At 41.4% G+C, this 22,411-nt stretch overlaps 1 protein-coding gene and 1 pseudogene across 4 annotated transcripts in view; one reads left to right on the forward strand and one right to left on the reverse strand.

Annotated features, from left to right (window-relative positions):
* Positions 1-22,411, reverse strand: part of C6H12orf56 (chromosome 6 C12orf56 homolog) — an 80,323-nt gene that overhangs the window by 26,379 nt on the left and 31,533 nt on the right. For all 4 annotated transcript variants that reach the window (XM_045151499.1, XM_045151497.1, XM_045151498.1 and 1 more), the window contains exons 4-8: positions 20,465-20,864; positions 18,107-18,177; positions 14,612-14,756; positions 5,876-5,982; positions 4,569-4,658 (exon numbers count right to left, since the gene is read on the reverse strand). In XM_045151499.1, coding sequence (XP_045007434.1) covers positions 4,569-4,658; positions 5,876-5,982; positions 14,612-14,756; positions 18,107-18,177; positions 20,465-20,864 — 813 coding nt within the window. The remainder of the gene's footprint in view (positions 1-4,568; positions 4,659-5,875; positions 5,983-14,611; positions 14,757-18,106; positions 18,178-20,464; positions 20,865-22,411) is intronic.
* On the forward strand, positions 18,377-18,473 carry LOC123461899 (annotated as a pseudogene).

Raw genomic sequence — 22,411 nt, forward strand, 5'->3', positions numbered from 1 at the left:
AGTAAGAACTATGGACTGTGAGATTTGGCTTTTGAGGGTGATAAATAGCTTTGCCTGGACTGGACTAGAAGCAGTTTGTGTGCAAGGCTTGCCCATATCCTGAGAGGTTGTGCAAGGTTACTTTGCGTAGAAATGGACTGGCATGTGCAGAGGGATATGGCACAAAGATGAAATCTTTGGGCTGAAATTTCTGCTTGTTCAGCTGCAATTGAGAGATTGGGCCAGTTGACCTGCACTGGGGCAATGGGAAGAATGTAGACTCTTTGAAGGGGGTCCGATTGTTCAAGGAATGTCCTGTTTTTCAAAGTCTGCTTTATTGCCCCCTGGATTAACAAATTGGCACCCTACCTGGTATTGTGGAGCATAAGAAATTCAGGAAAGAGAGGGTCGTTGTGTTTGTAATGCAGTCTTCTATTTTGGCAATAGCCATGGGCAGTGTGAAGCAGGTTTGCTGGATGCTTGCATGGAGACCCAATGGAGCTGTAAGGATGAAACATGGGTTGCAGTGGAGACCCAGTGAAGATGCTGGGACCATGAGATGGCTGCTAAGGAGAGCTGCCAGCACCAATGAAGTTTCTCAGGACTGTGAGTAGCCTAGCTGGAGGGACGAAATTGGAACTCCACAGACTTGTTGCCAGTTGGAATTATCAGAGTTAGAGACTTGTCATTAGCTAGAGTCGTTGGACTTGGAGCTACAGAGTTGATGTTTGCCCTGGTTGTTTTAAATTTTGTATTGATTGAATATTTCTTTGTTATGCCCAGTGCCATCTTTTGTAGTGTGTTTATTCTGTGCTATTATGGGTTTTGAGGGGATTTTTTAGTATTATGGCTCATTTAAAAGACCTTGCATTATGGGGATGTTTGAACATTATTAAAATTGATAAAAATTATGGGGACTTTAAAAGTTGGATGAATGCATTGTATTTTATATCATGCATGCATATCAGTTTATGGGGGTCAGGGGTGGAATATGGTGGTTTGATTCAGGTGTCCCCCATAAACTTAGATGTTCTGAATGCTAGGTTCCCAGCTGATGGATATTTGAGAATTAATGCTTCCTAGAGGCAGTGCATTCTTGGGGGCTGGCTTATGGGTATTATAGCCAGTGTCCCCATGCCAATATTTGGCACACTCTCCTGTTTCTACTGTCCACCTTTTGTTGGCCAGGGGGTAATATCCACCCTCTGTTCATGCCATCGTTTTCCCCTGCCATCATGGAGCTTCCCCTTGAGTCTGTAAGCCAAAATAAACCCTTTTTTCCCCCCAAAAGCTGCTCTTGGCCAGCAATGCAAACCTGACTGCAACAGTATCAGGGCATGTGTGTAGAGTTCAGAGGACAACCCACCCGCCTTTGAGACAGGGTCTCTGGAAGCTGCAAAAATAAACACCTAAGCCAGGGATGGTGGTGCACGCCTTTAATCCCAGCACTCAGGAGACTGTGGTAGGAGGATCACTGTGAGTTCAAGGCCAGCCTGAGACTCCATAGTGAATTCCAGGTCAGCCTGGGCTAGAGTGAGACCCTACCTCAAAAAAAAAAAAAAAAAAACAATCATCAATAAAAATAATAACAAAAATGAATTCTGGTCTAGCTGGCTCACAAGATTCTCCTGGCTCACTTCCCTTTGCCATGCCATGTTGAAATCACAGATGCATGGGCCACTTTGTGAATGGCTTTACATGGGTGCTAGAAAATCAAATTTGGAATGACAAGTACCTTTAGCCACTGAGCAAGCTCTCTGGCCCCATCCTTATTTTAAACTGTCTTTAATAAATATCATTTCTAAAGTTCTTGTCACACCTCTTCCTTGATGGCTTAAGTGTTTTAGAGTGTATGGTCTTTATATTTCCTCTGCTGATTACTTTTTCTTTATCAAGGTAGGGTCTTGCTCTAAACCCAGGCTGACCTCAAACTCACTCTATAGCTCTGGAGTGTCTTTGAACTCATGGTGATCTGCAACCTCAGACTTCCAAGTACTGGGACTAAAGGCATGCATCACTAACTATGCCTGGCTAGTTTTTATTTTTTAAGGCAAGATTTTATGAAGCTCAGTCTTGCCTAGAATTTTTTATAATGAGAATTTCCTTAACTTCCTTATTCTTCTCTCTGTACCTTCCAAGTGCTAGGATTATGGGCATGTATCCACTTCCTAATACAGAAAATTTATAGTTCACCTTCTCTAATAAGGTGAATTTAGGTAATCAACTAAGGTTAAAAAAATTAAAGTTTCAAATCAGAACTTTGTCCAAGGATAAAACTCATGGCCCATAAATACATATAAAAAGTCAAGCCGATAATGTATAAAACATATAAACACATACTTTTGAGGTCAAGGAGTGTTATTCTTCACTGTACATTCTTCTGTTTAATAACTAATGTCCTCAACCCCATCAAAGTTTAGCCAGGCATATACTGTCCAACTGCAGATAGATTGTACAGACTCTCTGCAGTTTTCACTAAGAGAATATAAGCAGAAATGTTCTATGCCTCACTTAAGAAAAACAAAAATGCCCCTGCCCTCTACTTTTCCTCTTGCCTCTCTAAGGCATAATGAAGTTATGAAGTTTGTCCTGTTTCAGCCACAAGGACGGAGGCAGCATGAAAGAACAGAGTAACAGAAGGTAAGGAACCTGGGCCTGCCTTGGGGAGGAAAGCTTGATGACTTGTTCTAGACTGTTAGGTGAGAAATGAACAAGTTTCTTTCTTCTTTTGGCTACATGTTTTAAAGTATCTTTCTCCCAGAAGTCCATTCTACATATTAACAAACTCTACAAGGCCATTCACTCAAAGGTCACATAATCACAGTCAGGTGATACATTACAATGCTTTTCTTGATGACGGTCATCATATTAAACTGTGATCTCATAAGACTGAAACATAGCTGAAAAACTCCTATCCCATGGTGAAACTATAGCCATCATAATATTGTGGCACAAAGAATCACACATATATTTGTGGCAGCACTGCTACAAACAAGCCTACTGTGCTGTAAGTCTTATAAAACTTAACATGCTGGGGCTGGAGAAATGGTACAGCAGCTAAGGTGTTTACCTGCAAAGCCTAATGTCCTGAGTGCAATTTCCTATGCCCATGTAAAGCCAGATGCATAGTGGTGCACGCATCTGGAGCTCATTTGCAGCAGCTGGAGGCCCTTGTGCACCCGTTCTCTCTCTCTCTCTGTGCTTGCAAATAAATAAAAATAGGTTAAAAATAAAAAAGAACAATCAGAACTCTGAATATACAGTGGGCATATTTAAAAAATAACACAAAAATTGTAATTGTACATGTTTGATTATGATAATAAACAAGGATGGTACTGGTCTATGTATTTACTATGCTATAGATTTAAATCATTAGAGTGTATTCCTAAGTATAAATTTCAAAATTTACTTTAAAAGAGTATTCCAAGCCTGAGGAAAGAGCTTAATCAGTAAAGCGTTTGCTGTACAAGCCTGAGGATCAGAGTTTAGACCTCTAGAACCCATGTAAAATGACAGGCATGGCGGCTCACCCCTGCAGCCCCAACACTGGAGAATGGAGACAGAAGGATGCTCAGGGCTTGCTGGCTAACTTGTGTCACTGAAACAGTGAGCTCTAGGGTCAATGAAGAACATTGTCTTAAAATACAGTAAAGAGTGATAGAGAAAGACCCTCAACATTGACCTCCACATATATGTACACCCATATTCACAAATATAATATACATGTACACATACACATGCAGATAAGAGCATGTCATGTCAGGCCAGCAGCAGCCCTCATACATCTCTTGTTTACCAAATCTCTCACCGTCATATTCTCTTGTGCTTGCCTATTTTATGCATACATGTACACACATATACATTTTGTTCCCCATACCTGTATATGCATACATATGTACGGTGTCTAGCAGGCAATGTCATATACATTTGTGTAAGCACATATATTCAATAGAAAAGCAACCAATAAATATATATAATACATATGGCTACTATAACTCCTGCCTTTGTAATTAATTTTTAAATTTTTTAAAAATTTATGTATTTGAGAGAGAGAGAGAGAGAGAGAGAGAGAAAGAGGAAGATAGAAAGAGAATGGGCACGCCAGGGCCCCTAGCTGCTGTAGACCAACTCCAGAGGCCACAAACTAACTCTAGATGCCTGTCCCACCTTGTGTATCTGGCTTATATGGGTCCTGGGGAATTGAACCTGGGTTCTTTGACTTTGCAGTCAAGTACCTCAACCACTAAACCATCTCTCCAGTCCTGTAATGCAATTTTTATGCTGTGGTTTAAACATACTCAGAACATTTTTAGTAAAGACTCCCTGGCTTTTAATTTAGGATGGATCATTTGGTCTTTTCAAGTTCACTGAACTAGAACAAAAGATACTATGCTTTAAAAAAATAATCTAGAAGGACAGAGAACTAGGCATGTGCCAGTTAATCTCACAGAAGGAAATGAATAGACAAGGGTGTAATGTCCTTAAAAGTGGGTTGGGCAGAGGAGTTAGAACACTCGAGTGTTAGAATGCACTCAACAAGAGTAATGGTTAAAACTTCACAGTCCCCTTGTCTCTAAAAAAGAACTTACGTTTTAGCCGCCAGTGTGTTCAGGCGTGATGATTCAATTTCTGTTTCTCTGAACATTAGTCCTAGGGTTTGTGTAATTTTGATGCCTGCCCTAAGAAACAAAGAGAAAAAGAAGTAGAAATGGTTTTATGAGATCAGAATTTCACAAAACATTCATCCTTGAGAGTAGCTAGTTAGATATTCTACTGTACATAGTCCATCAAATTCTGTACATCAAATTGCCAGCACTGGTTGAGTGCCACATTCGATGACAGCTACATAGTAAGCACACATAAATGTGCTGAATGAATGAATGAATGACAGCTGCATGTCAGGATTAAGACATAATCATAATCTTTTTTTGTAAATGTGCATATATGATGTACGTGTATGTAAGTGTTTGTGGCATGTGTAGGGAGGTCAGAGGACAACCTTTCTACTTTGATTAAGGCAAGGTCTCTTGTTCACCACTGTGTTCACCAGGCTAGCCAGATGCTGAGCTTCTGGGAGACGCTCCTGTCTCCGCCACCCACCTCCCTGTGGGTGTGCTCGGATTACAAGCACCCACCATGGCAGCTGACCTTATGAGATCCTGGGGAATCTGAACCCATGTACTCACACTTGTGTGGCAAGTGCATTATCCATTGAGCTATCTCCTGAACCTAATATTCTTTACTGAATGTATGTTGTTTTCCCAAATTTTAAAAATAATGTTTAATAATTTTCATTTTTAATAGGTAAAATATGGTTCAGAGTATCAGAAGCATAAAAGGAAGTTCACTGAAAGATAGGTCCTTAGTCATACTTTTGGAACTCAGTATTATTAATATTTTTATGCATCCAGTATTTTTTAAAAATTCATGTGAGTGCCAGGTGTCGTGGTGCACAACTTTAATCCCAGCACTCAGGAGACAGAGGTAGGAGGATTGCCATGAGTTCGAGGCCACCCTGAGACTACATAGTGAATTCCACATCAGTGTGGGCTAGAGCAAGACCCTACCTTGAAAAACGAAAAAGAAAAAAAAACAGGTCTGTCTATCAGGCTGGAGAGATGGCTCAGCAGTTAAGGTGCTTGCCTAAAAGCTTAATGACCAAGGTTTGATTACATAAAGCCAGGTGCACAAAGTGGTGCATGCATCTGGAGTTCGTCTACAGTAGTTAGAGGCCCTGGTGTGCCCATTCTCTCTCTGCTTGCAAATAAATAAAACATACAAATAAATAACTAAATCTATGTGACAAAACTTGAAGCACCATTATTCATTTATACTACATATTATTTTAGCTACTTTCCACACCTAAGAGGAAAATATCTATCTAGATAGTACTTACGCCAGCTCATCAGCTCTTTGACTTTTATTTTGAAGTGCTCTCTTATCCCTAGACTCTGGCAAGTACTCGTGAAGTTTGTTCACTAGGAAACAGAAAAGGTCACTGGTCTGTGAAAGCAAGTGGGGAAGAAGGTAATTAAGGTACCAGTTAAAACTCCCTATTCTTACATAAAAAGACAAAGAAAGAATTTCTTCCTTGATTAAATATGTGATTTACAATGCCCTCATTAATACCAGTATAATCCAAACTGGAAACACACTTTTATCCTACTACCAGGAGACCACGTCCTGGTGATGGAGCATGAGTTAGGTTATGCAGGGGATGATTCCACCCAGGCTCACCCAGAAGTGAGTGTCTAAGCTCTGGCGAGGGGTCACTTTGGAAAATGGGTCTACTAAAACTCCTGCCTTTCTAAAGTCACTTGAACACTGTAAGGATGCAAGAAAATAACGAGTAGAAAAGCTCTTGTTGAAAGATGTTTACTAACACCACGATGAACTGTAACACCAGTTATAGCCAGTGAACATGATACCCAAACATACGAATATTTCTGATAATACACTTGAAATGTAGATTGCCACTTCTGTCTAAATAAACACAGACTCAGAGCTGAGCAGGTCTTACTTTTGTGTTTTCACACAGGCCATGAGAAAGGCAGGGAAGTAAGTGCTAGCCTGTGAAATCAGACAAGCTGGTACTGGTGAGGGAGGCGGTGCCTCTGCTTCTGTCTCGTCCACCTTTCCCCTGGGCTACTGATGACTAGACACACCTCACACTTGGAGTAACAAGCATATGTGCCCTCCTTTTTTAGGTTATATGGTTTGAGAAGAGGCTGAGAATAGCAGGAGGTTATATAGGAGGGAAGAAGAGTGGGGAGAACACCAGGCACTCTCAACGCCTTGCACTTTCTTAACATCTGTGAGTAAGCAGACTGGAAGTTTAACACAGACTCTAGAGCCTGACTCTTGGAGTTCAAACCCCAGCTCTTATTAGCTACATCCTGCTTAGAAGATTATTTATATCCCCTACAACTCAGATTTCCTATCTCTAAAATGGCATTAATATTACTAGTAGAGTTTGTGTTAGGGCTAGTAAGATACTATCTGTAAAGCTTGAATAGCACTTAGCCTATTGTGAGTCTTTAATATATATCACTTCATATGATCACCCACCTGCTCACCAGTTCAAGAATTTCACTCTTAAAATTCTTATCTGGCTGGGGAAATTGCTTAGTGGTTAAGGCATTTGCCTGTGAAGCCTAAAGAGCCCGGTTCAATTCCCCATGACCCACGTAAGCCAGATGCACAAGGGGGCACATGCATCTGGAATTTGTTCGCAGTGGCTAGAGGCCCTGGCATGCCCATTCTCTCTTTCTCTCTATCTGCCTCTTCCTCTCTTTCTATTTCTGTCTCTCAAATAAATAGATAAAATATTTTTAAAAAAATTTCGCCAGGCATGGTGGCGTACACCTTTAATCCCAACACCCGGGAGGCAGAGGTAGGAGGATTGCCATGGGTTCAAGGCCACCCTGAGACTCCATAGTGAATTCCAGGTCAGCCTGGGCTACAGAGATACCCTACCTTGAAAATACGAAAAAAAAATTTAAAAGATTTTATCCACTTACCTGCAATATGGAAAAATCTCAAAAGTATTACATTGAGAGAAACCAGACACAAAAGTGTACATAGTCAGTACCCAATTCCCTGTCAGCTGAATACTTAGACAAGCAACATTAATCTATAGCAATGACAGAATATAAGTTACTTGAAGCCAGGGTAGGTAGAGCAATTGCTTGCCAAAGGATAGAAGGTAACCTGGAATAACAGAGATGTTCTAAATATTGATTGTCTTAGTGCTATATGAATGTATTTGGCTTGAATATATACTCATCAAGACTTTTCAAACTTGGGCTGGAGAGATGGCTTAGTAGTTAAGGCATTTGCCTCCAAAGCCAAAGGACCCAGGTTCGATTCCCCAGGACCCACATAAGCAAGATGCACAAGGGGGCACATGCATCTGGAGTTCATCTACAGTGGTATACCCATTCACTCACTCTCTCTCCCTCTCCCTCTTTCTCTGTCAAATAAATAAATAAAATATTTAAAAAATTTCAAACTTCAAGTATACCTTTAAGAATGGGTATATTTCAGGCTGGAGAGATGGATCAGCAGTTAAGACACTTCCTGTAAAGCTAATGATACAGGTTCAATTCCCCAGTACCCACATAAAGCCAGATACACAAAATGGTCATGTATTTGAAGTTCATTTTCAGTGGCTAGAGGCCCTGGTATGCCTATAGATTAGTGCTGGTCTTGGTTTTGGTCAGGCAAGCTTCTTTTTTTTTTTTTTTTTTTTTTTTGAGGTAGGGTCTCACTGTAGCCCAGGCTGACCTGGAATTCATTAAGGAGTCTCAGGGTGGCCTCAAACTCACAGTGATCCTCCTACCTCTGCCTCCCAAGTACTGGGACTAAAGGCGTGAGCCACCACGCCCGGCTAAGGCAAGCTTCTTTTTGCAGTGGGCAGTGACTACTGGAGAGACTCAAAACTCACCAAAGTGTTGAGAGTGATTGTTGACTGCCCAGCCCTACATAGGACATTTACATCCCCCTTCCAAGGCTCAGGGACCAGGAAAGGAGGATGGGGAGGAGTGCTATGGAACACTGACTTCCAGATGTGATGTGGCTACTGCACTCATGAAGGCACAGTGGCTATTTGTTCCTACTTGACATTGGAACTGTCAACATTCCATCATGTATAGTGGAGGAGGAGCTCATGAGGCGCCACCTCTCCCTGAAGAGTTATTGGCTTAATAGCCACATGTAACTAGTGTCTAGTGAAGAACATCACTGCAGTAGTTACTTCCCATTGCTGGGACAAAAGACCTGACCAGAAGCAACTTATGGAAGGAAAGGGCTGGTTTTGGCTTACAGTTTCAAGGAGAAGTTTCATCATGGAGGGGAAAGTATGGCAGGTGGCTGGGCATTATATCTGTCATATCAGCAGAAAGGAAGCAGTAACAATGAGCTAGCTATGAACAACCCCTGGGGCTGGACTAATAAACGTCAAGGTCCACCCCCAGTGGCATACCTCCCCCAGCAAGGTTGCACTTCCCAAAGGCTCCATCAGCTGGAGATTTAAATTCGAGGCTTAATCACACATACATGAAGCTATGGGGAATATTTTACATTCAAACCACCAGAATCACAGATTATAAAACAGCAAAGAGATTTCTATGTACAGACTTTTCTCAGAAAATCAAAGAGGAAGGTGCCATAGTGTCTTACTGACAATGTCAGGAAACAGGACAGTGGCATTAGAGCTAAGCCTTGAAATATGGGTAGGACTTTACTGAGAGGAAAAAAAAATGGATGTATCCTACAAAAAGCAAATAGCAGAGGGGCAGATGAGGGCAAGAAAGGACTGTGTATTCACATCACCCCTCAAGGCTCAAGCTTCAAGAAAGCAGGCAAGAGAAATGAAGGTAGAGGTCACTGTTCAGCCTGGCCTCATTCTCTTTCTCTGCATCCTTCTTTTGTTCCACAGCCAATGCCCCTTGCATCAGGGCTGTTTTAAGATCAGGGGTGCTAATATAACCTCCAGGCCAACACAATGATGCTCAATATCCACATCCTCCTCCCCTTTAACCTTCAGATAGTACTTCAGTTCTCCTACCTTAAATACATGCTTTGAATCCAACTCCTGTGTTCAGATAGTCCAAGTGAATTTCTCCTCTGGACCCTGCCTTCAGGCTTTCTCCAGTCTTCTTCCAGCTATCAGCTCTACTCTTGATAATCTTTATGTTTTTGCTCCTTGTCCTACACCTCACATTCTATGACGGACCTGTTCCCACATCCCAAGCAAGCAGTTCTTCATGGTGTCCAGCATTTCTGAAGATATTTGAGTATAATTTCGCTCACACACAAGCTGAAAGGCCCATGTACTTGCTTACTTCTATAAAGAGATTCCTTACCTCTGGCCCCTGAGCTTTCTCACCGGGGAAAAAATACAGCTGGGTTAGTCCCCCAAGTGCCTTCCCTATGAAGATAATTGTCTCTTACTGACAACCATACCCTGCTAAAATAAAAGCTGTGCCTGTCTAAATTTAGACTGTATTATAGGCCCTTGTTAGAGAGCTGTAAAAACTAGTTTTAACCTATACTACAGAGCCATAGTAACAAAAACAGCATGGTACTGGCACAAAAACAGACATGTAGATCAGTGGAACAGAATAGAGGACCCAGATGTAAGCCCAAGTAGCTATAGCCACCTGATATTCGATAAAAATGCCAAAAATACTCATTGGAGAAGAGACAGCCTCTTCAGCAAATGGTGTTTTGAAAACTGGATAAATATCTGCAGAAGGATGAAAATAGATTCTTCTATCTCGCCATGCACAAGAATTAAGTCCAAATGGATTAAAGACCTTAACATCAGACCGGAAACTTTGAAACTGCTAGAGGAAAAAGTAGGGGAAACCCTCCAACATATTGGTCTTGGCAAAGACTTTCTAAATACAACCCCAATTGCTCAGGCAATAAAACCACAGATTAACCACTGGGACCTAATGAAATTACAAAGATTTTGCACCGCAAAGGACACAGTGAAAAAAGCAAAGAGGCAACCTACAGAATGGGAAAAAATCTTCGCCAGCTATATATCTGATAAAGGATTAATATCTAGGATATACAAAGAACTCAAAAAGTTAACTAATAAGGAATCAAACAGGCCAATCAAAAAATGGGCTAAGGAGCTAAATAGAGAGTTCTCAAAGGAAGAAATACGAATGGCATATAAGCACCTAAAAAAATGTTCTACGTCACTAGTCATCAGGGAAATGCAGATTAAAACTACACTGAGATTCCATCTCACTCCTGTCAGATTGGCCACCATCATGAAAACAAATGATCATAAATGTTGGCGGGGATGTGGAAAAAAAGGAACCCTTCTGCACTGCTGGTGGGAATGCAATCTGGTCCAGCCATTGTGGAAAACAGTGTGGAGGTTCCTAAAGCAGCTAGAGATTGATCTACCATATGACCCAGCTATAGCACTCCTAGGCATATATCCAAAGGACTCATCTCATTTCCTTAGAAGTACATGCTCAACCATGTTTATTGCTGCTCAATTTATAATAGCTGGGAAATGGAACCAGCCTAGATGTCCCTCAACAGATGAGTGGATAATGAAGATGTGGTACATTTATACAATGGAGTTCTACTCAGCGGTAAAGAAAAATGAAGTTATGAAATTTGCAGAAAAATGGATGGACCTGGAAAGTATTATACTAAGTCAGGTGACCCAGGCCCAGAAAGCCAAGCGCCACATGTTCTCCCTCATATGGGGATCCTAGCTACAGATGACTGGGCTTCTGTGTGAGAATGAAAATACTTAGTAGCAGAGGCCAGTAAGTTGAAAAGGAGACATAAAGGGTGGAGAAAGGAAGGGAGGAGGATACTTAATAGGTTGATATTGTATATATGTAATTACAATGATTGTAATGGGGAGGTAATATGATTGAGAATGGAATTTCAAACGGGAAAGTGTGGGGGTGGGGAGGGAGGGAATTACCATGGGATATATTTTATAATCATGGAAAATGTTAATAAAAATTAAAAAAAAAAAAAAAAAAAAACTAAAGCCACCATGTTTGTTTAATTCAGTAAGGACAGCTGCAGGAGGTTTTGCACATGCAAATTTATACTATCAGGGTTACTGATTAAATTTATGCTATGTTGTATGGGATGGTCTGGAGAGGTTTACGTAGGTGGGATATAATCTAAATTCTTTTAGCCTTTCTGTATGAATTCCATTTCCATTTTTTTTTTATTAATTACTCAGTGAATACAGTCAAGTTGGTACCATTGTTAGGCTCGTCCATGTCCTATCCCTTCCCCTGGCCCCTCCTTGTTGAGGTATACGGGTCATGCACTGTGGAGTTAGCCCACAGTTACGGGTAGGAGAAATGTCTCTGTGTATCATGACCCAGTGTGTGGCTCTGACATTCTTTCCGACCCCTCTTCCGCAAATTTCCCTGAGCCATCTTGGGTCCATTTCCATTTTTATCATTAACTCCATTGGTTATTTTGATTGCTGTCCCTGTGTTTTCCACAGTCCTCTGAAGTTTTAGAGTCAAGATGTAGACCACGGGCTGGAGAGATGGCTCAGTGGTTAAAGGTACTTGCTTGCAAAGCCTGCCAGCCTGGATTCAATTCCCCAGTACACATGTAAAGTCAGACACACCAAGTTGTGCACACATCTGGAGTTTGTTGCAGAAGCAAAGAGGCCCTGGCATACCCAAACCAAGATGGTTGTTGCTTTATATATATGTAACACCTCAAATCTAAGAAAAGGGCATGAATGGACTGGAGAGGTTTTTCAGTGGTTAAAGGTACTTGCTTATAAAGCCTGACAGCCCAAGTTCAATTCCCCAATATTCACTTAAAAGCCAGATACACAAGAGAACACATGCATCTGGAGTTTGTTTGCAGCAACAGGAGTCCGTGGTGTGCCCATTCTTTCTCTCTCTCAATTATTTTTTTTTTCAAAAAGGAAGGGACATGAATGACTTGGAGGTTGTACACATCATAGTTGTTTAATAAGGTGGTGGCAGCTCTACATGAGATCATTGGCCAGAATGGAGCACAGTGGATAGCCACCAACAAGCAGTTCGTCCTAAGCGGGGCTCACCCCTGTTCCCTGGCCTCAGCACCAAACATTACTCGCCTTGGCTTTTTACCCTTCCACCTCAAACTGAAAATGAACTACTGTACCTTACCAAGTTGGCTTGATTTCCTGAGATTACATTTCTTTTTCTTTTTGTTTTTTTTTTTAGGTTGGGTCTCACTGTAGTCCAGGCTGGCCTGGAATTCACTATGTACTCTCAGGGTAGACTTGGACTCATAGTGATCCTCCTAACTTTGTCTCCTGAGTGCTAGGATTAAAGGTGTGTGCCACCACACCTGGATCCAAGACTACATTTTTTTAAAAATATTTTTTGTTCATTTTTATTTATTTATTTGAGAGTGACAGAGACAGAAAGAGGCAGAAAGAGAGGGAGAGAAATGGGCACGCCAGGGTTTCCAGCCACTGCAAATGAACTCCAGATGTGTGCGCCCCCTTGTGCATCTGGCTAACATGGGTCCTGGGGAATCGAGCCTCGAACCGGGGTCCTTAGGCTTCACAGGCAAGCGCTTAACCGCTAAGCTGTCTCTCCAGCCCCCAAGACTACATTTTTTTAATTTTACTTTTTATTTATTTGAGAGAGTGAGAGAGGGAAAAAGGCAGACCGAGAGAAAGAATGGGCAAACGAACTCCAGACGCATGTGCCTCCTTGTGCATCTGGCTTATATGAATCCTGGGGAATCAAACCAGGGTCCTTTGTCTGTGCAGGCAAAGGCCTCAACTGCTCAGCAATCTCCCCAGCCCCAAGATTACATTATTTATTTATTTGAGAGTGACAGACAGAGAAAGAGGCAGAGAGAGAGAAAGAGAGAGAGAGAGAGAGAATGGGCGCGCCAGGGCTTCCAGCCACTGCAGACGAATTCCAGATGCGTGCGCCCCCTTGTGCATCTGGCTAACGTGGGTCCTGGGGAATGGAGCCAGGTAAAGGGGTTCTTAGGCTTCACAGGCAAGCGCGCAACCGCTAAGCCATCTCTCCAGCCCCCGAGATTACATTTTAAAGATAAAAGATAACAGTGCTACACTTAAAAGACATTTTGTGGTGTCTAAGGAAATGGTTCAGCCAAGCCCTGCTGGCCCAGGTTCAGTTTCCTAGCATCCCCATAAAGCCAGATGCAAAAAGTGGCCCAAGTACCTGGTGTTCATTTGCAGTGGCATGAGACCCTGATATGCACCCCCATATACACACAAATAAGCAAAAACATTAAAAGTCAAATTTAAAAATCCTATATTTCAGGCTGGAAAAATAAAACAGTGGTTAAAGCACTTGTCTGTGAAGTCTAAGGACCCAAATTCGATTCCCTAGGACCCACATAAGCCAAATACACAAGGTGCCACATGTGTCTGGAGTTCATTTGCAGTGGCTGGAGGCCCTAGCATGTCCATTCTCTCTCTCTCTCTCTCTCTCTCTCTCTCTCTCTCTCTCTTTATCTCTATCTGCTTCTCTCCAAAACAAATATATAAAGCAAAACAAAGAAAGATTTTTTAACCCTATTTTTCTTATAAGGGACCCTGCATAGAAAAATTTTTTTAAAAATAATTTTTTGTTTATTTTTATTTATTTATTTGAGACTGACAGACAGAGAGAAAGAGGCAGAGAGAGAGAGGAGAGTGAGCACACCAGGGCTTCCAGCCACTGCAAATGAACTCCAGACGTGTGCGCCCTGTTGTGCATCTGGATAACATGGGTCCTGGGGAATCGAGCCTTGAACCAGGGTCCTTAGGCTTCACAGGCAAGCGCTTAACTGCTAAGCCATCTCTTCAGCCCTAGAAAAATTTCTTGAATTCTACTTTACATCGATATCTCTCAAGTGAAATGTTTTTCCCTCTACTATCTCTCTTATTTGATGTCAATCCTATTTTATTTCCCTCTCCACTTTACACATCTGAATTATTGATTACCTTACAGATGTAAAGTGTTAAGGAATAATTGCTTAACTGCATTAAACATAACAAATATTTTAATACAGCAAGATACAACTTCTGTTTATAAAAATTTATGCTTAAATTTGATAACCAGGTGGGATTGGTCTTAAAGATTAAAAATAAAATACCTACTTTCCAGAAAAGCCTTTTCAGAATGAAATTTTTCTGGGCTGCTACTTTAAGTTCCATAATTAAGCAAAGTATCTTCCTCAAAGTATTGTCTTTAAGAAAAAGTTCAGATTTAAGTTGACTGAAGTGCCTAATTTTCTCCTCAGATCTACAGAAACACACAAAAAAAATCATGTAAAACATATGAAACAGCAGGTTTTGAATACTATAGAATATTAACAGGTTGGGGAAACTTTGCTGCTTGCGAAATTTTAATGCAGCTGTGTGTGTACCTCTAATATTAGTCCTCCTCAGCACTGAAGCTTGCTTATGGCTCTCCAGCTTGCTTTTTCACCCATGCCCCTGACGCAAGCTGGAAAGCCCACTCTGTCTGGTAAACTTCTATCCCTCTCTCATAACCTCACCCATATTATTTCCCATAGTCCCTGAACCCTATGTAATATTTGCTCAACATTTTCCTTTCATTCAATTTAATTGCTTAAATAAGTATATTTATAAAGAAAACTTTGTATCACTACTTGACAGAGAGAGATCAGTGTATTACTTAGCATAAATGGCAGATAACTATAGAAACAGCTAGAAAGCTGCAGGTTCTAAGAAGTGCTGTGTTCTGGGCCTTGACTGGCTCTCTACAGACAAGGCAGGTGCACGTGTTAGAGAGCTTATGCCAAAAGCACTCCACCAGGAAGAGGGACTGCCTGAGGGAGCTGACAGTCCACTTTTCCACCATGGTACTCAAAATAAGCCGGGCGTGGTGGCTCATGCCTTTAATCCCAGCACTTGGGAGGCAGAGGTAGGAAGATCGCTGTGAGTTTGAGGCCACCCTGAGACTACATAGTGACTTCCAGGTCAGCCTGACCTAGAGTGAGACCCTACCTTGAAAATCCAACAAAAAAAAAAAAAAAAAAAAAGTATCCAGCTCAGACCACACATGAAATCACCCCCATCACAAAACCACCTGCACCCACTCTTCTAACAACAGAAAGACAAACCTCAGTGGATGCAGTCAACCTCTCCTCTCTTGTACTGCTTTCACACTTCTAGGAGAGCCCTAGTTCTATTGTACCCATTGTAAATATTTATATATACATCCTGGCCCCTCAACTGATTTTCGGCCACTTGAAAAACAAGTCATCTCAGGTTTACTGTTGTTTCCATCTGGCACTAGGCACTGGTACCTAGGCACTGGCTGTATGGTGAGCTCCAACCTAAGTGCTTTCAGGGACCAGCTGGTGCAACTGAGCTAGCTTCTGCTGCCGTGCCCAGACTGAGCCCAGAATGCCTGTGGCATCGTGCAGCAGGTAGAGGAGCACGGAAACCTCTCCAAGCTCATACAGCTAGGGATTTAGAACACCCGAGTGCAAAGGAGGCGCAGGGCGACTCCTCCGTGTGCAGCACAGGTTGATGGAGTCAGCATCCCTGTCGAAGTACAAACAGCTGTACTGCCTCCTCCAGAAACCCGCCATACCAGCCATCATCCCAGGGCCACCACATACCATGATGCTCCTGCCACTACCTCCCTCTTTATATAAAAACATCTATTTTCCTCTAGCCAGCCTGCGAGCCTTTTTTATTTAATCCCAACATTCATGGGGGGGGAGGGGACTCTTTTCTAGTGTGAAAAATGGACAAAAAAAAAAACAGTATCATTATGAATCCAGCAATTGCAGTCCCAGAGGCAAATGTTCCTAATGCTTGTGAGCAGGAAGGCTGAGGTCAGACTCCTGGGTCTTCCCTTCAAGGTCATGACCACGGGCAGGTTGCACAGCCTCTTTGGGCCTCAGTTACAAAGCTGTACAATGGGGATGAAGGTGCCACCACTGCTGTGGCCCTTTAGCTAGTGTATGCCCAAGCACACGGCAAGCTCTGAGCAAAGGACTGACTCTAAGTAAAGCAGGAAAAAGTTTGAGATCCCGTTCCTTATGCATGCACTTCTAATGCGATCACATTTCATTTTAGGAGACTATGGAATCTTTCTATTCTTCGAGACATGCCAAAACACAAATATTGTTTTCACCCACAAGTGAGCTAAGGGAAGGAAATGGTCAGATAAAATACATCAGCAGAATTATTTTGAAATTAATTTTGCACTTTTTCTCATCTGGAATCAGCTATTTTCTAAGAATCATAATACAAACTTCTTTTTACCTATAAAATTATAATGCCAAACTATTTTTTTTTAGTTTTATTGTGTGTGTGCAGTATGTATGAGTGTGTGTGTGTGTGTGTGTGTGTGTGTGTGTGTGTGTGTGGTATAGGGAGGTATATGCATGTGTGTGTGCAGATGTACATGACCTGTGCACATGCCCGTGGAGGCCAGAGAAGGGTGACAGGTATCCTCCCCTATGGCTCTTCTGCCTAATTTCCTTGAGACAGTCTCTCACAGAACTTGGAGCTCGCTGTTCTGTTGTGGTTATTGTTGGTATTGTTAGACTGGCTGACCAGAGAGATCCAGTGATCCTCCTGAGTCTTCCCATCTGCCCTCTTCAGTGCTGGGGCTGCAGGCATGCACAGCCAGGCCCAGCTTTTTACACGGGTGCTAGGGATCAAACTCAGGTTCTCATGGTTATATAGCAAGAATTCTTACCCACTAAGCCTCAGTCTATCCTCAGCCTCCCAAACTAATTCTTTTTACATCAAAAACATTTTTCATAGGAAAAAAAATACTTAACTGAGAGTTAATTCATGTGTAAGTTGAAATAGCATATATGTCATAAATTCAAATTAGGCTAGACATTGTATATTTTTACAGATAAGTGACCAAGACTATAATTTGTTTGGAAAATAAAAATATTTGCTTTTGGGTTGAAGAGATGGCTTAGTGGTTGATGATGATTGTTTGCAAAGCCTTCCAGCCCAGGTTTGATTCCCCAGTACCCATGTAAAGCCAGACCCACAAAGTGACACATGAATCTGGAGTTCGTTTGTAGTGGCAAGGGACCCTTGACATGCCCTTTTTCTTTCTCTTTCTGTCCATGAAAATATTATAAAAAGAATATTTGATTTTATGTAGATTTCATTTAACTAATCTAAATAAGAAAACATCAAGTGCCATAACAATATTATTAAATTTAGGAATACAAGGGAAACTTATATTAATGGGAATAGATACTCTGCATTCATTGTTAAGGAAACATAAGTTCACCAAAACAATTTCCAAGAAAGATTCTTAGCAAGTGTGGTTATGCATGCCTGAAATTCCAGGCCTCAAGATACTGAGACAGAAAGATTGTAAGTTCAATACATAGCAAGACTATCTCAAAAACCCAAGAAGGCAAGGTCCCAGAAGGAAGACACTGAGTTCTCTTTTCAATGTGATGACTTTAAATTTCTTGTAAGAAATTGTGAGTTGATGTCTAGAGGGCACTTGTGTTTTCAAGTCCCAAATCCATGGCAGAGACTTGAGGTAGAGGTATAAAACAGTCAACCAGGGTACAACACCAAGTTAGAAGAGGTAATGAGGAGAGGAAAATCTTCCATGAGACTATAACTCCTTACCTATATGGCTTTTGACTTCCAATAGGGCTATATTCCCTAGCATATAGGGGATCCTGTAAAAGAGTAGCTTTCTGAAAGAGGAAAAAATTGAGAATTGTCAGAATCTTTCTTTGCTGAAAATAAATCACCATATATCCACTGTAATCCATTCTATGGTACATGATTTATTTATTAATAAAACTAGTATTTGATAACACCACAGGGAATTTTTTTCATTATCTAGTTTTTTTATTTTAAGCATAACATTTTTTTATTATAAAATGATTTATCATGCTTCATAATCACATATACTGAAATTGGAATAACATAGAGATTAGCATGGCTCCTGCATTAGGACATCATGCAGATTCAAGTGTTCCACATTTTTAAAATGATTTATCAAGTTCAAACAGTACCTAAATATGTCTAGAGTATGTCTGCAGTAGCAAGAGCCTTAGTGTGCCTATTCTCACCCACTCTCTCTCTCTCTCTCTCCCATACATACATACATATAGAAAAATAGGGCTGGAGAGATGGCTTGGTGGCTAAGGTGCTTACCTGTGAAGCCTAAAGACCCAGGTTTGATTCCCCAAGACCCATGTAAGCCAGAGGGACAAGGTGGTGGATGCATCTGGAATTTGTTTGTAGTGACTAGATGTCCTGGCATGCCCATTCTGTTTCTCTTTATCTGCCTCTTCCTCTCCCCCTTTCTGTCTCTCTCTCTCTCTAATAAATAAATAAATGTGAATAAAAAATTTTTAATAGAAAAAATAAGATAAAATAAAAGTTCTATTTCTCCCTTACCATTTACCCCATCATTCAAAGTAACTGATTATGACCATTTTGGCTTGTGTCCTCCCAGGTATGATAATGTCATTACATATAACATATACATTTATACTATCTATATATTATGACACATTATTACAATATAGATTTGGTCATAGTTAAACTATAACACATTAATCTAGAACTTGGTTGTTTTTGCTTATTATATAACAGACAGATTTTTTTTGTGTCTGTGTTTTTTAACAATTACTCGGTACCTGTAGCATAGAGATACAATACTTTCGTTAACTATTCTTCTATTGCAGGGTTAATTTTTCCCTGACTCTTTTTTCAATTTATTTATGAGAGAGATTGAGTATGGTGCATGCACACTAGCGAGAGAAAGAGAAAAACAGAGGCAAATAGAATAAGTACATCAGGAATCCAGATACATGCACCACCATGCATATCTGGCTTTATGTGGATAATAGGGGAATCGAACTTGGGTTGTTAGGCTTTGCAGACAAGTGTCTTAACTGCTGAGCCATCTCTCCAGCCCCTCCTTGACTCTTTAGTGGTAACATTTCCCTTTTTTTTTGGTTTTTCGAGGTAAGGTCTCACTCTAGCCCAGGTTGACCTGGAATTCACTATGTTGTCTCAGGGTGGTCTTGAATTTACGGTGATTCTCCTACCTCTGCCTCCCAAGTGCTGGGATTAAAGGCATGTGTCATCACACCCAGCTTCCCATTTATTCTTGATCCTCAAAACAGACCTGTAGTGTTTAGCAAGTTTTCTAATTAATTAATTTTGGGGTTTTTTTTCAAGGTATGGTTACACTGTAGCTCTGGTATGACTCTAGTCACATTTTGGGACTCACTCTGTAGCCCCAGATTGACCTCAAACTAATGGCAGTCCTCCTACCTTAGCCTCCCCAAGTGTTAGGATTAAAGGTATGTGCCACCATGCCTGGCTTATTTTGTCTTTTGTTTTGTTTTTCTTTCTTCCTTTTTTCCCTTTTTTGCAGTTAGGGTCTCGGGTAACCCAAGCTGACCTCAAACTTGCAATATAGCCAAAGATGTTCTTAAATTCCTGTTCCTCCTGCCTCCAAGTTCCAGACCAACCAGGGCTACAAAGTAAAAAGAAAAACAAAACAAAATATGCAACAAAGCTAAAATAATTCCATAATTTATATAAAAAGGGGGGGGGCTTAGATTAATGAAGTCTAGATAAAATTATTTGATTCTCCAACAATTTGTGTTAACCTAGTTCAGCAAAGAAATACAGAAATATACTGACAGTGATGAATATTATCTGAGGTCTGAGTCATCCAGCTGACTGCAAAAGGCCATCTGGCAACACTCCATGGTGACTCGCTACTTTACTCACTTGACTCTTCCAAAGCAGGTTCCTTTCCTATAACACTACTCAAGGATACATATTTCTGTATTTCCACAATGCTACTCAAGAACACCTATTTCTCCCTATTGCCATAGCCCAAATAAACTTTATCCTTACTTGTCTTTGTCTTTCACAATTATTAAATTCCAAGGTGAAATTCTGAAAAATGGAGGCAGAACCGGAAAGCACATTTGCTCTAAAAAGGGCACTTACTATAACGTAATTGGTCCATGAGTTCTTTAAGTGCAGAAATATTGATGATGTTGTGGAGATGATATACAAATGAAGTTCCATTTCCTTTTTCTCTAGGTTTGGGTTACTCTGTAAACGGGAGGCTAGGAGACAGTTTCCTAGGTTAAACTCATTTCTATTTCCATTGCACTTGAAAAAGGTTTCACTTGGAGAGTCTGGGGTTTCCTGAGGCTCTTTTGTGTTTGTTGTACAAGATGGCAGGTGGACAGCCTTGTCAGTAGCTGGAGAAGATTGGCAACTCCTTCTGGAGGGGACAGGTAAAGGTCGAAAGGCACCTTGGCCCACATGGGACAGCCTCTTGAGGTCTGAAGGAGGACAGGAAGTTGAGTCCTTAGATGGTATGTTGCCCTCCTGGTGGGACCTGTGTGTAGAATTTATTGTTAAACATGATATTCAGAAGTTAACAGTAAGGATCCAAGCAAACCCAGAGGTCAATTCTAGCACTCAAGATTCTGAAAACCAGCCGGGCGTGGTGGCGCACGCCTTTAATCCCAGCACTCGGGAGGCAGAGGTAGGAGGATCGCCATGAGTTCGAGGCCACCCTGAGACTCCATAGTGAATTCCAGGTCAGCCTGGGCTAGAGTGAAACCCTACCTCGAAAAACCAAAAACAAAAAAAACAAACAAACAAACAAAAAGATTCTGAAAACTACAAATTTCACATTAATGGAATGCTTGTCAGGAAGAGGGAGTGACTGGACTCATTCGCTGTCATAGTTTAAACCTGCAGTGTCCTGCATAGGCTCGTGTTTTGAACATTTGGTCTCCAGCTGTGGCGCTATGCTGAAGGCTATGGAGCTTTAGGAGGAAGGGTTAGGGGAAAGCCACTGAAGGCTGTACCTGTCCCTGGGCCTGGCCTGCTTTCTCTGCTTACCACAGTGTGAACAGCTACTACCACACTCCCGCTACCACAGACTAAGCCACTCTGCCATGTCTTCTCAACATGATGGGTTAAAACTTATAAAACCATGAGGCAAAATAAAGCCCTCCTCCCTTATGTTGCTTCTGTCAGGTATTTTGTCACAGCAATGAGAAAAGTAATACACTTACTATCACCCATTCGCTAGCAGAAATAGGGCATAGCAATCTTTAGACATATTTTTCTACTTTAAAAAATAAAACGGGATGCTGGAGAGATAGCTCAGTGGTTAAAAGTGTTGCCTGTGAAGCCCAAGGACCCAGGTTCAATTCCCCAGCACCTACAAAGCCAGATGCACAAGGTGACACAGGCATCTGGAGTTTATTTGCAGTGGCCAAGGCCCTGATGTGCCCATTCTCTCTCGGTCTGCCTTTTTCTCTCCCTCCCTTTCTTTCTCTCAAAATAAGTAAATAAATATTAAAAAAATAAATAAAATTGCTTGGGAGATGGCTCAGCAGTTAAAGGCACTTGATTGCAAAGCCTGGCCACTCGTGTTTGATTCCCCAGCACCAAGGTAAAGCCAGACACAAAAAGTGGAGTGAGCATCAGGCATGCATCTACAGCAGCAAGAGACCCTAGTGTGCATTACACACGCACACACACACACACACATGAGAATAAATAAATGCTTACAAAAGTAAAACTTGGGACAGGAGAGATGCTCGGCAATTAAGACACTTGCCTGCAAAGCCTAACAACCCAGGTTCTTAGAGTTTCTGTAAAGCCTCAGATTTTGTGTCTGTGACAGTACAAACCACAAATACAGCTACTAACAATGTCCTTTTTGTCTCATTTTTTCTTTGCTTCTAGGTGTGTGTATGTGTGTGTGTATACACGTGTGTGTGTGGTATGTGCACATGTATGTGCTCTTGTGGTTTCCCATATGCTCGCCCGTGGCTGGGATCACTCTCCTGGGATGGCCAGAGCAGAATTTCAGGTGAACCCATTGCTCTTCTGCCTGCTCTCATTTTGAGCCAGAGTCTCCTTTTT

Source organism: Jaculus jaculus, chromosome 6, assembly GCF_020740685.1.
Source record: "Jaculus jaculus isolate mJacJac1 chromosome 6, mJacJac1.mat.Y.cur, whole genome shotgun sequence".
In the NCBI taxonomy this organism is placed as follows: domain Eukaryota; kingdom Metazoa; phylum Chordata; class Mammalia; order Rodentia; family Dipodidae; genus Jaculus; species Jaculus jaculus.